The sequence below is a fragment of the Colobus angolensis genome, unplaced genomic scaffold, assembly GCF_000951035.1.
Source record: "Colobus angolensis palliatus isolate OR3802 unplaced genomic scaffold, Cang.pa_1.0 Scaffold32, whole genome shotgun sequence".
Taxonomy (NCBI): Eukaryota; Metazoa; Chordata; class Mammalia; order Primates; family Cercopithecidae; genus Colobus; species Colobus angolensis.
Genome location: NW_012116488.1, coordinates 11,675,498 through 11,687,296, shown reverse-complemented (window position 1 = coordinate 11,687,296; position 11,799 = coordinate 11,675,498). Strand labels below are relative to the sequence as shown.

Sequence of the window (11,799 nt, the reverse complement as noted above, 5' to 3'; positions counted from 1 at the left end):
AGAGAGACGCACAGCCACACACAGACACACAGATGCACACAGAGACGCACAGCCACACACAGAGACACACACATACACAGACACACACAGAGACACACACATAGACACAGACATACCCACACAGAGACACACACACACAGACACAGCCACGCAGCCACACACACAGACACACACAAACACACACACGGTGGAGCCCCTCTCACTCTGGGCCACACGGACGCCACCAAAGGCTGCACATCTGGCTTCCCTGACTTCTGGGTTAGGGCCTGGCGGGGAGGGAAGGTGTGGCAGTGGCCCCCGTCGCCTCTGACAGCCTGCTTTGAACTCACACGGTGGGGGCATTCTCTCCTCATGCTGCCTGTGAGGACAGGAGGCTCAGCAAAGTGGCTTTTCTGGGTCACACAGTGCCACAGCGTTCTCCTAGCACTCAGGTCCAGGCCCGGCTCTCTCCGGGTGACCCACACTTGGCGGCCACTCCTGGTAGCCCCTTGCTCTTCCATAAGCTCCCAGGTCCAGGCCCTTAAACTGAGGATTCAGCCACTCCATCCTGGCCCAGCATGTGCCTGCCAGGCACAGGTGCTCCATGAACACAGTTAAGGGGGCCCAGAGACAGCACTGTGACCTGGAGCCCACACACGGCCTCAGCGCACAAAGGGAGACTCAGAAACAACAGGGGAGGGGCTTGCAGTCACACGCAGGCAGGGGCAGGTCAGCCTTTCTTTAATGTCATCCAGGGAGGAGGCCAGGGGTGGAGGGGAGGGGCTGAGGAGTGACAGGCAGTTATTTTTGGGTGGGATTCACCACTTTTCCAATGAAGAGCAGAAAGTTGGTGATGTCATCCTTGATGATGACCAGGAAGGGCCGGTTGAACATGACTGTCTGATACTTAGACCAGGCCTTCTCTTCCAAATGGAGGGCTCCGGTGGCTTCGGTCCCTTTCTCATCAACCGTCAGCACAGCCACATGCACAGCCTGGAGCGGAGAGAAGCAGAGATACTTCCGAGGCTGAGCTTTGCCCAGCCCGGGCCTGGAGCAAGGCCCATGTGGACAGCCGTATCCTGGGAGGTGAGGCACTCACTCCAGCCTTTCTCCACTCGGGTGGCCCTGACCCTGCGCGTCCTCTCCCTCCCTGTCACACAGGCCTTGCTCCCCATCAAGGCTCTGGGTGATGGGGCTGGCTCCCCACTGTCCGCCTTCCCTACAAGTGCCTCTCCCCTGCTCAGGATAAACCCACAACTCCCCGCTGCGCGTCTGCCTCCAGGGCTCTCTCCTTTCTAGTACCCGGCTTTAAGCTCCTTGGGGACGTGGACTCTGACGTGACCTTCACGGTGCCCAGACCCCGAAATAACGCAGCCATTCACGGAACTGCTCTTTGGTCACCTTTAGTTTTCCTAAATTGGTGTCATCTTTAGCTCAAATCACTCATTGATTCAGGCTTGGTGATGCACCAAAAACTCCAAATCTCACAGATGAGAGGGGCCAGAAAGGCTTTCAAAATGACTGAGCCTGAGCTTTTTTGTATCAGTATGGATAAATTAAGGCCCAGAACTAGAAGGTCCTGGGCAAAGGGTCAGTGACACAATAGCAGGCGAGGCCCTGAAAGTGCCAGCTGCACAGGAGGCACCTCCCCAGCTCCGCCGTCTGACCGTGGCCCGTCTCAGTGAATCTCAGGCATCCTCAGGAGCTCAGCCTGGGTCTTCATTTGTGTCTCTTAGCCCCTTCTTCAGCCTCAGGATGGAACTGTGACTGCCACACAATCTGCCAGCCGACACCAGGGGACGACACGGTCTTCTGGGTGACCTTACCTTGGAGAGCTTCAGGGGTGCCTCCTGACTGACTCCAGAGAGGTCGGCCTCATGGCTGAAGATCTTGATGATGCCCAGATTCCTGAGGACTCTCTTGATTTCGTAGGTCCCAGAAATGGACAGTTTGGGAAAATGTAGACTGATAGACCTGCCATGCAGGAAAGAGAATCAAGGCATGGAGCAGCATTTCTCCTGTTCTTCTGGAACCCACCACAGTACCAGGGCTTTCTTTCCTGACTGTTTCTACCACTTAGTGCCGTGTCCTCACCCATATCAAGATCAGAAGTCAGAGGGAGAGGATCAGAGAAAATAACTATTGGGTACTATGCGTAGTACCTGGGTGACGAAATAATCTACACAACAAACCCCCAGGGTTTACCTATATAACAAACCTGCACATGGACCCCTGAACCTAAAAGAAAAGTTAAAAAAAATAAAATAAAGCAATCAGAAGTTGACCTTGGTTTGTTTTCCTTTGAGCTCCTCTATACCCAGATTCAAAGAATGTTGGTATCAAACTAACCATCTTGTTAAGGCAGCTTGAAATGCCACCTCCATTGAGAAGCCCTCCAGGCAGATTCTAGGCGTCCTGGAAGCATGTCTCATCCTGTAGTGTTGGGTCACCTGGCCCCCAGCCTGGAACATCCCCAGGGCCCTACACCCAGGGGAACATAGGGCTGGCAGCAGTACCCAGTGACACCCATTCAAGGTATGAGAGAAGACTGACCACACCAGGCTGAGTGCTCCCCTCTTGTTTTCCATGGGGAGACAGAGCCGCCCCGGGCAGGGTCTGGTGTGAGCGGGCAGCCTGGCTCTGGGCTCTGATCAGTTACCCTCTCAGCCTCCTTGTTCTTTCTCAACCCCTGGAGCAGGGACCTTAGGAGGCGTTTGCATGGGACAGAGAAATTCCAGCCTCCATACTTATTATGAACCTGAGACCTTTCGCATTTTCATCTTGGTTTTACAGTGTAAAAATAAAAATAAACTAGAACAGGAGGGCATGGGCATAATTACGAATGCACAGATACACTAATGTGTGGCTTATGCTCAAGTATCATTTACTACAAGGCACCCAATCTAACAGCACTGATAAAGTGACAGAGAAACTCAAGCCTTCTGCTAACATGCCCTGGCTGTTCCAATTCCGACCCTTGCTTTTCTGGGTCTAGCCACACAGGCTCTTCCCCCATCCCCACAGGGACATTCTACCCTTGAACTCCACACTCCCCTGCTGCCTTTGCCAGGAAGCCCATCTGTTCCTTCTTGGTTCTGCCAGAATGTGTAGTGGTGCTGCTGTCCCTGCCCTGGGCACTGGATATTGGGAAGGGAGAGTGTCCCCGCTGGAGTGGGAAGTCCCCAGGGACGAGACCTTTACCTCCTCACCCTGGGGTACTGTCCTTCTCAAGGACCATGGATGGCGCTACCTGAACTCAGTGGTGGCCTCTGTCGGCTACAGTAGCTGTGACCCAGGGATGTGGGGTTCACCCTCCCCAGCCCTGTGGCCAGTCCTGATGGGCCTCACTCCTGACATGGCTCAAAGGTCTGAGCTCAGCCCCTGAACTGGAAATCACCTTATGTCAAAGGCTCTCTGGATATTTTCAAGGTGGCTGTAGGTCAGTTTATCTTCCAAGTACCACATCTTCTTTGGGTCAGGCAGGATGAAGAAGGCAGTGGCGTTCCCCGCATAGTGCTGTGCCAGCACCCAGCTGGATAACTCCTTGTCCCGGTGGATCTCAAATCTGCCCAGGTGGTTTATCATAGGCACTTTGATGATGGTCTTATCATCCACATGGAAGCCCTCTATCGTAATGCGCTCAGCCTTGGATTTATCTTTCCATTTGCCTGGGAAAAAAAGGAAGGTGGGCATCACCCAGGTATGCGATAAAAGGGTGGAAGTGTGTGAATGAAAGGAACCCTGAGCTCCTTTGACGAGACACTTCCCTCTGCTTCACCTTCATCCTCGGGAAAATGGGATTCAAATGAAACTATCTGGCTGCTGGAGAGCTTTTGTGAGAATCACCTGAAGATAAAGAAGAATCCAGAGTTTCTATATACTTGAACTAATTGGCAAAATCCTGGCACCACAGAAGCAGCATTTATATTTGACTCTGTTTATTCTATAGTGGCTTGGGAATGGTTAACGAAAGTTAATGAGCAATACCGGAACTCCTTATGCCTTGCCACCTCTGGCTGGAGGCTTCCTGTCCCATGCAGAGGGCTGGTTCCCTCAGACGAGGACAGCATTCTGCTTACTACTCCTGAGGCCTTTCCCTGGAGCAGCAGGGGAAATGCAGATGCCTAGGCAGCCTCCCCTCTGCCATACCAAGAAAGTTTTACCATCGAGGCATGCCAAGTGGGCAGGTGCCTCAGGGACCCCTGATCCCAGCTTTCTCATTGGACAGAAGGAGGAGACTAGGGCTGGAGAGGGACTAGGGCCTGCCCTAAGGCCACAGCAGAGCCAGGACCTCAGTTGTGCTGACTGCAGCCTGGCTGCTCTCCACTGCCCTCCTTTGCCTCAAGAGCAAGGGAGCCTCAGAGTGGAGGAAGCAGCCCCTGGCCCTGCCTCCCACCTCCCCTCCCCTATGCTGTTTTCCTGGAACAGTGGGAGCTGGCTTAGAATGCCCTGGGGCCCCCAGGACCTGGACATTTTAACCCTTCAGTGGTAGGAAGGCAGCCTGAGATACAGAAGTGTCTATCACCTGCTGTATGCCACACACTGTCCCCACAGTCTTTGTCACTCGTTTAATCCTTAAAACAACCTGACAGCAAGGATGCTATTTTGTTCATGCTAAGATGGGAAATTAGCACCTCAAAGAGGTAGAATGCATTGTCCTTTATCAAAAGCTAGTAAGTGGTAGAGGCAGGATTTGAACCCCAATATTTTAGACCACAAAGCTGATGCTGCTTCTGGGACACTAGAGCCGTCTAAAGTATGTTTCATGGAACTATCCCTTTATGCATGTGCCACAAAACGTTTTTCTGGCTTTAGCATGTGGGAAGCATTTCATATTCTGCCCCCTACCTGTTAGGGATTTCCAATGAGTATTAGGACAATAAAGGCTCTGACAAGGTCTGTAGGGAAGATGATGGTTTGGCTGTCTTGAACTCATCATTCTTCAATCTTATTTGATCATGGAAAGTATTTTACTGTTTGTGTTTGGAAAATTGCAGAATCCATGTTAAATGCCCCGCCATATCTCATAGTACATTGTCTAGGAAAGCTTAAGAACTAGTAGTTTGGGAATATGTTTGGATTATTTCAGTGGAATGGACTTGGGCAGGTGGTGCCACCTTACCGTGAAAGGAAATGTAATCCACCAGGGCAAGACTTGTGTTTTTTTTCAGATGTTTGACCAAATCCACTATTTTTCTTCCAGTTCTCTTCTCCACATAATTGTTGATCTGCTCCTTGGCCTCCTCGGTGTCCCTGAAGTTGATGGAGGAGGCTTCTGAGTGGTACAGTTTCTTGATATCCTCCAAAAACGTGTCCACTAGCTTCACACTCTTGTTAACAAACAGGCTACTGCCGGTGGTCAGCTGGAGCCGGGTGTCTGGCCTGGCTTGGAGAACTTGCTGGAAGCATTCGTGGATCTTGGCCTCAGGCGTCTCCGTGAGATTGAAATTCAGGCCTTCCAGGATCTCCGTGCGGGTGTCAGCCTTAGTCCCCAGGGAGAGCATTACAAAGGCCATAGCCACGCTCGTTGGGGCGACTAAGATATTGCTGGTTTGTGATAGATCAGCCAGCTCTTTGTACAAATCAAAGGCGAGGTCGATGATGTTATAGGAGATCTTCCGGCAAGCAGGGTCCTCCCAGTCCCCTTCATCATGGTGGGATGTAGCCGTCTTTTGGGTAGCATCTTCCTGGGGATCCTCAGCCAGGGAGCTGGGGACCAGGTAGCACAGGCCTGCCAGCAGGAGGACGCCCCATGAGACAGAGAATGGCATTGTCCTGCAAGACAGAGACAGAGGGCCAGGCCCCAAGTCAGGGCACAGGCTGACTCCCAGTGACAAGGGACTGACATCGTGTGAATGCAACCATGAATTATTAAACATCCACCATGCACCCAGCCCGTTGCAAGCACTTTCCTACATCATCATCACTGAAAGAATCAGAAAGATAGCAAGCATGTATAAGGTACTTAGCATATGACAAGAACTGTCCTAAGCACACACGTGTGTTAAATCATTGCTTTCTTGTAACAATCTTGTGAGGTGGTAATGCTACTATCCTCCTTTTACAGATGAGGAAGCCAAAGCCCAGAGATGTTAGGCTCATGCCCAAGGTCAGCAAACAGGAAAAGCCAGCATCCCTCAGCCTGGCCAGCTGGGTCTTGAGTCCTTGCTCTCTGCAGCTCCACTTAACTCTGTAATGACCTTGAGGTGCAAGTGCCACAGCCCCATTTTGTTTTATTTCATATTATTTAAATTTTTGGAGGCAGAGTCTGGCTCTATCACCCAGGCTGGAGTGCAGTGGTATGATCTCGGCTCACTGAAACCTCCACCTCCCGAGTTCAAGCATTTCTCCTGCCTCGGTCTCCCGAGTAGCGGGGATTTTAGGTGTGCACACTATGTCAGGCTAATTTTTTGTATTTTAGTGGAGACACGGTTTTGTCATGTTGCCCAGGCTGGTCTCAAACTCCTGACCTCCCTACTTGGCCTCCCAAAATGCTGGGATTAGAGGCATGAGCCACGGCGTCCAGCCCCCATTTTAGAAAAGAGGAAACTGGGGCACAGGAAGCATAAGGAATGTGCCCAGGGTTACTAAGGAAGTGGGTTAAGTCAGGATCAGCAATGACTTCCACGCACAACAGTCCTTGGAGATCTCCATTGACCTCCCTTATTTAATGGACAAAGAAGCTGTGTCCCCAGAGGGGCAGGAACTGTGCCGTGACACACAGCTAGAGCTCAGAGGCGCTGTGTAAACCCAGCCTGCCTGATTTCTGCCTAGGCTCTCCCCAATTCCACACACTTCATGCATCTCCCTCTCCTCCCAACTGCGATAGCCTTCACCTTACAGGACCCTGGAGCCTGGTTTGATAATTGTCTGCGCCCCGTGGCATTCCTGGCCTGGGGAATGCTGCTGATTAAAGCACAGGACAGCCCTGTTTCTAGAAGCAATCGCAAACTTTGCCTTTCGTCTGAAGGTATGTCTTGTAATTTCTATTTTCATAGGATGGGAAAGCTGAACTCAGAGGGGTTCAGTAACTTGTTCATTTTCGTAGGATGGGAAAGGTGAACTCAGAGCGGTTCAGTAACTTGTTCAATGCCACACAGCTGGTCAGGCAGAACAAGGAGCCGAGAGGCCACCAACTGCTGGCCCAGTGCTTTGCGTTGAGCTGTAGTACTGCCTCCTCAGAGGCTGGGACCTTGGATACTGCTCTTGGCCAGACCCGGAGGACGTCAGGGCTCCTGATCCTGGCCGTGTGGACATGCTGGGCTGGGCAGTGCTCTGCTGTGGGGGACTCTGCCGTGCATCCTAGGATATTTAACAACATTCTCAATAAAAGCACAGTCATGTAGCGACCCTCAACTCACAGGGATGATGACAAACCATCCCCTGGCCTTGCTAATTGCCCCCTGTGGAGCTCCCCTGCAGTGGGGGCTCAGATCACCCTGGCTGTCTCGAAGGTCTCCTCTTGCCTGATTGGACAGAAGCTTCTCTCCTTTCAGACCGGACTTAAGTCCAGTGAGGCCCAGCTAAATCTGCCTGGGCCCAGGCCGTGTGGGATGTCCATTCCTCTGGGCTGGGGGCCCTGTTTAGGGTCCCCAGGATTGCATTGTGCCTGCTGTCCCAGGTCTCAGGAACCTACAGCCACCCTCTCACTGACATGATGGAGCTCTGACATCCATAAGGTTCCTCCCGGACCCAGGGCTTAACGACAGCTCCCAGAGAGAGTCAGGGGCTGTGCCCTCAGAGGAACCTGTGCCCCAGCCCCTGGAGCCTGGCCTGGACTTGCCCCACTATGGGTCGGGGGTCCCTGCCACACACGTGGGCTGAGCCACCTCCCGTCAGCTCAGGGGAGACTAAGGTATTGCTGGTTCCAGCCCTGGGCCTAACAGCAATACAGGACCCAGAGAGGCTGATCTCTCCAGAAAAACATGAGTGTGTGGGAGAGGAAATGGTAACAACAGGCCTGGCTTCTCATCCAGGCTCCGTCACTCACCAACGATATAACCTCAGAAAAAGATTTCCACCTCTCCATCTTCCTTTTGAAATGGGAATATTGGGAGAATGAAGTGGAATCAATGTAAATATGAAGCTAGACAATGGGAAGGGGCCTCAGAGGGGGAGGAGAGGGCTGGGTTTCGAACCCGCAAAGCCTTCAGGACCTGTGAGGGCCCAGCAGGTAGAGGAGAGGACCATGAACCAAGTAGGAGAGAGGAAAGAGGGGACTGAAAAGGTCCTTAGGCCATCAGAGAAGTTAATCAATTCACCTCGCCCTTTCAGGCCAGGAGTTCTAACCAAGAGATCAAGGGCAGAGGCCCCTGGGGGCAGGAAGGTGGGGCCCAGAGAGCAGTGGGGAGAGGACACGGTGTCCTCTGGAATCTGGGTAACAAGCTCTGAAGGGCCAGAGCTAAAAGGGCACCCCTCCTCCTCTGAGGCCCTTAGGGAGTGGCCATGGGGTCCACCAGGGTCTCAGACTCTGGCTCAGGCTGGAGGTTCGAAGGAGCAGGGTAAGAAAAAGAGAGCCTGGCTGGGCGCATTGGCTGATGCCTGTAATCTCAGCACTTTGGGAGGCCAAGGCGGGTGGATCAGCTGAGGTCAGGAGTTCAAGACCAGCCTGACCAACGTGGTGAAACCCGGTCTCTATTAAATACACACACACACACACAAATTAGCTGGGCTTGGTGGCGCATGCCTGTAATGCCAGCTACCTGGGAGGCAGAGGCAGGAAAATCACTGGAGCCCGGGAGGTAGAGGTTATAGTGAGCCAAGATTGTGCCATTGCACTCCAGCCTGGATAACAGAGGGAAACTCCATCTCAAAAAAAAAAAAAGGAAAAGAAAAAAGGAAAAAGGAGCCTGAGGCAGAGGGGCCTGTTGGAGAGCAAGGGGGCATCCCTAAGGCTGAATCCTTTCTGCCTCTACAGTTGGAGACACAGGTGAACGCCAGGACTCCACAGGGGAGTCCCAGCCTGGGCAGGAGAAGGGGAAAATCACACCCGACTGAGCCCCCCAGCTATTACCCTCTGTAGGGGCCCACCCTGTGCTGGGCACTTTGTGAGAGATGCAATTCCAGCCCCCAACTCACTCTGCCCCTCAGGATCACCAAGGTTCAACGTCTGGGTTCAAATCCTCGCTCTGGCCAAGAGGAGCTAAAACTCTGTGTGCCTCAGTTTCCTCCTGTGTGAAGTGCAGACAATAATCCAGGCAGGGAGGCTCACGGCGCTCTCTCCCAGTGTCAGCTCCAGAGGAGGCTGAGGGAGAACTCCTCACCCAGCGCAGCCTGTGGGTTCTGCAGAGAGGCTCGCTGCGCTGCCTTGCACACAGGCCACCCCCACGCACTCTCAGGGCTTCTCGTGCTCATGGGCCAGTCTCCTGGGGTGTGGGGATACTCAGTGCCTGTGTCCAGGAACCCTCTGTCCCGGAAATCAGCCTGGGGCTCCTCCAGCTCCTGCCACGCTGTTTGTCTCCAGTGAGTCCAATCTCACCCGAGGGTCTTGCTGTTCTTCCCTGGATGGGCTCAGTCCAGCAGAACCAGCCTGTGCTGTGCAGCCATGTGGGAGTGTGGGTGGAAGGAAGCCCCATGGCCATGCAAGATCCAGGTTCCTCTCTCCTTGACACGCCCTCTGAGAAGTGAGGAGAGGAGTCAAGGAATTGGTACACGCTAGGGGCCTGGAACCGTGCCTGACCCTTGGAAGATGCCCAGTAATTGCCAGCTGCCTGAAGTCACCAGGCTTGTGTCTACCAAGACCCTGGCCTGGGAATCTCTCACCAGGAGCTGGAATCCTTGTTGCTCTGGCTCCATAGCCCATTTGTGTGGGCACTTAGGGTGGTGATACCAGCTGCCAAGCGCCACCCGAGGGCTCCTGGGTGTGACTGGGAAGGACTCATTCTCTCCACCCCAGTGAGGGGGTCCTTGTTTCAGGATAAAGAGTTAGACCCCCTCATTCTCACTACATCTGCTTCTGTTTCACGTAACACACACAGTCACAGACACACACACTGACTCAGAGACACACAATCACAGAAACACATAGACATACCCTCAGTGTAGACAGAAACACCTAGAGACAGAGACACATGTGCACTCAGGCACACACACTCACAGACACACACACAAACAAGGAAAAACATTACAGTTATGCGCCAACACACAGAGACACACACACACAAAGACACATTGACATATAACATCACACAGAAACACAGATACTCAGATGCGCGCGCACACACACACACACACACACACACACACACACACACACGGTGGAGTCCCTCTCTTCCTGGGCCATACAGACACCACAAAAGGCCACACACCTGACTTCCAGCACCTCAGGGCCTGGGCCTGGCAGGGAGGGAAGCTGTTGCCGTGACCCTGGCAGTCACCTGCAGACACCCTGTTTGGCAGGCCAAGGACAGTGATTCTTTGCTAGCGAGAGCGGGAGGCTCAGGATGGTGGCTTGTCCATGTCACTCAGTGTCACAGCCTTCCGCCTGCACTCAGGCCGGGGGGGGGGGCCCTCCTGCGGTGACTGACGCCAGGCTATATCTCCTAGCAGCTCTGTGAGCTCCCTAAATCACCAATTTCTCTGACCCTCTGTTGACCACCTGTAAGTGAACCTGATAATACCTGCCCTACCTCTCCTCATGGGGACATAGCTTCTAAGACAGTACTTTGTGAGTTGTAAGAAACTGCAAACCTTCTTAGCCACCTTGATGGAGAAGATAATGAGAACGAGCTCCTGCCCCTTGGGAGGGGCTCCCAATAAGCCCCGGTCAGCCATGTTCACTTCAGTAAAAGGCAGTCTGTTTTATTCCTTTCCCTGGGCTAAGAGAGAAATCGCAACTGTGCCCCGGGGGAAGGAATAGAATGAAATGAAATGTTGGTGGCGGGAGTGCTCGGGAGAAGGTGCCTGCTGTAGAGAGACTCCAGGCTCAGCGAGGGTCCTGTCCTCCTGCTGCCCCTCCTCAGGAGGCCAAGGCCTGTCTCTGTCTGGAACAGGGGACATGGGACCCAGACACCATTGCAGGATTAACTTACAAAGGCCAGCTATATCCCGTTCCTGAGGCTACACACAGGTCACCTCTGAAGTCATTTTTGCTGCAGAATCTGCCTGATAGTCGGGGTTTTGCCCTCTTTTCCCTTTTGCTCTCACCTGGAGAGGCTCCCTGTTGGAGGGGCTGTGAGTCTGCACCCCCCAGGGGGCACACCCACCTCCAGATCTGGCCCTGGCTCTGCTGTGCCATTCCCTGAGAGAGCAACCCCACCATTTCTCTCCGTCCCCTGGCGGGGGGAGTTTCTCCCTGGCTCGGAGCTTTGGTGCTGCTGGCCCTCCACCTCCAACCCTCTTCCTTCTCCTTCTGCACCTTGGCCCTTCCCGACATCCCAGTACGGTCTTTGGGTTGGGCTTCCTCACAGCTCTCCTTGGTGGCGCTTCCTTCACACTCATTTCATTCCTTCTGTCTTCTGGCCCCATCATCCCCTCACTGGTAAAGAAGGGCCTTCTACAGGCTCAACAGCGCCCCCCAGAGATATGTTACTGATTTGCTCCAGACGACCCCCAGAGTAAGTGCCAGAGAACAGGCAAGTAGGCAGGGTAAAAGAAAACTTTATTAACTAGCCAATGTGAAGGAGGGGCGAGGTTCACCGGTCTCCGGCTGTGGAGGCCGAGGAAGTCGCTCCGGCTTTCTTGGGCGAGGTTCCTAAGTCCGCATACGAGCAGGGGCCGAGGAAGTTCACACCGCGCACCCACCGGGAGCGGCTTTTATGTCCTGGGCCTGGGAGTGGGCGGGCAGTGGGAGGGATATAGGCGGGTCGGGGGCGGGGCGGT

At 53.5% G+C, this 11,799-nt stretch overlaps 1 protein-coding gene across 1 annotated transcript; it reads right to left on the bottom strand.

Moving 5' to 3' along the window:
• Positions 1–704: 704 nt before the first annotated feature.
• LOC105518509 (putative alpha-1-antitrypsin-related protein) lies at positions 705–11,469 on the bottom strand. The gene is made up of 5 exons (XM_011951531.1): positions 11,336–11,469; positions 5,102–5,754; positions 3,377–3,647; positions 1,806–1,953; positions 705–972 (listed from the first exon to the last, which is right to left on the bottom strand). Exons 1-5 carry the CDS (start codon positions 11,446–11,448, stop codon positions 781–783), a joined length of 1,377 nt encoding a protein of 458 aa, XP_011806921.1. The 5' UTR covers positions 11,449–11,469; the 3' UTR covers positions 705–780.
• Positions 11,470–11,799: the final 330 nt, after the last annotated feature.

Bases quoted from the DNA above. Each gene is read 5' to 3' on its own strand.
- LOC105518509 (XM_011951531.1), bottom strand. From the start codon at position 11,448: ATGATGGGGCCAGAAGACAGAAGGAATGAAATGAGTGTGAAGGAAGCG. The intron at 5,755-11,335 runs GTGCAGAAGGAG...TCTGTCTTGCAG, and splicing joins GGATGTCGGGAAGGGCCAAG to GACAATGCCATTCTCTGTCT. The intron at 1,954-3,376 runs GTGATTTCCAGT...CCTGCATGGCAG, and splicing joins CAGAGAGCCTTTGACATAAG to GTCTATCAGTCTACATTTTC.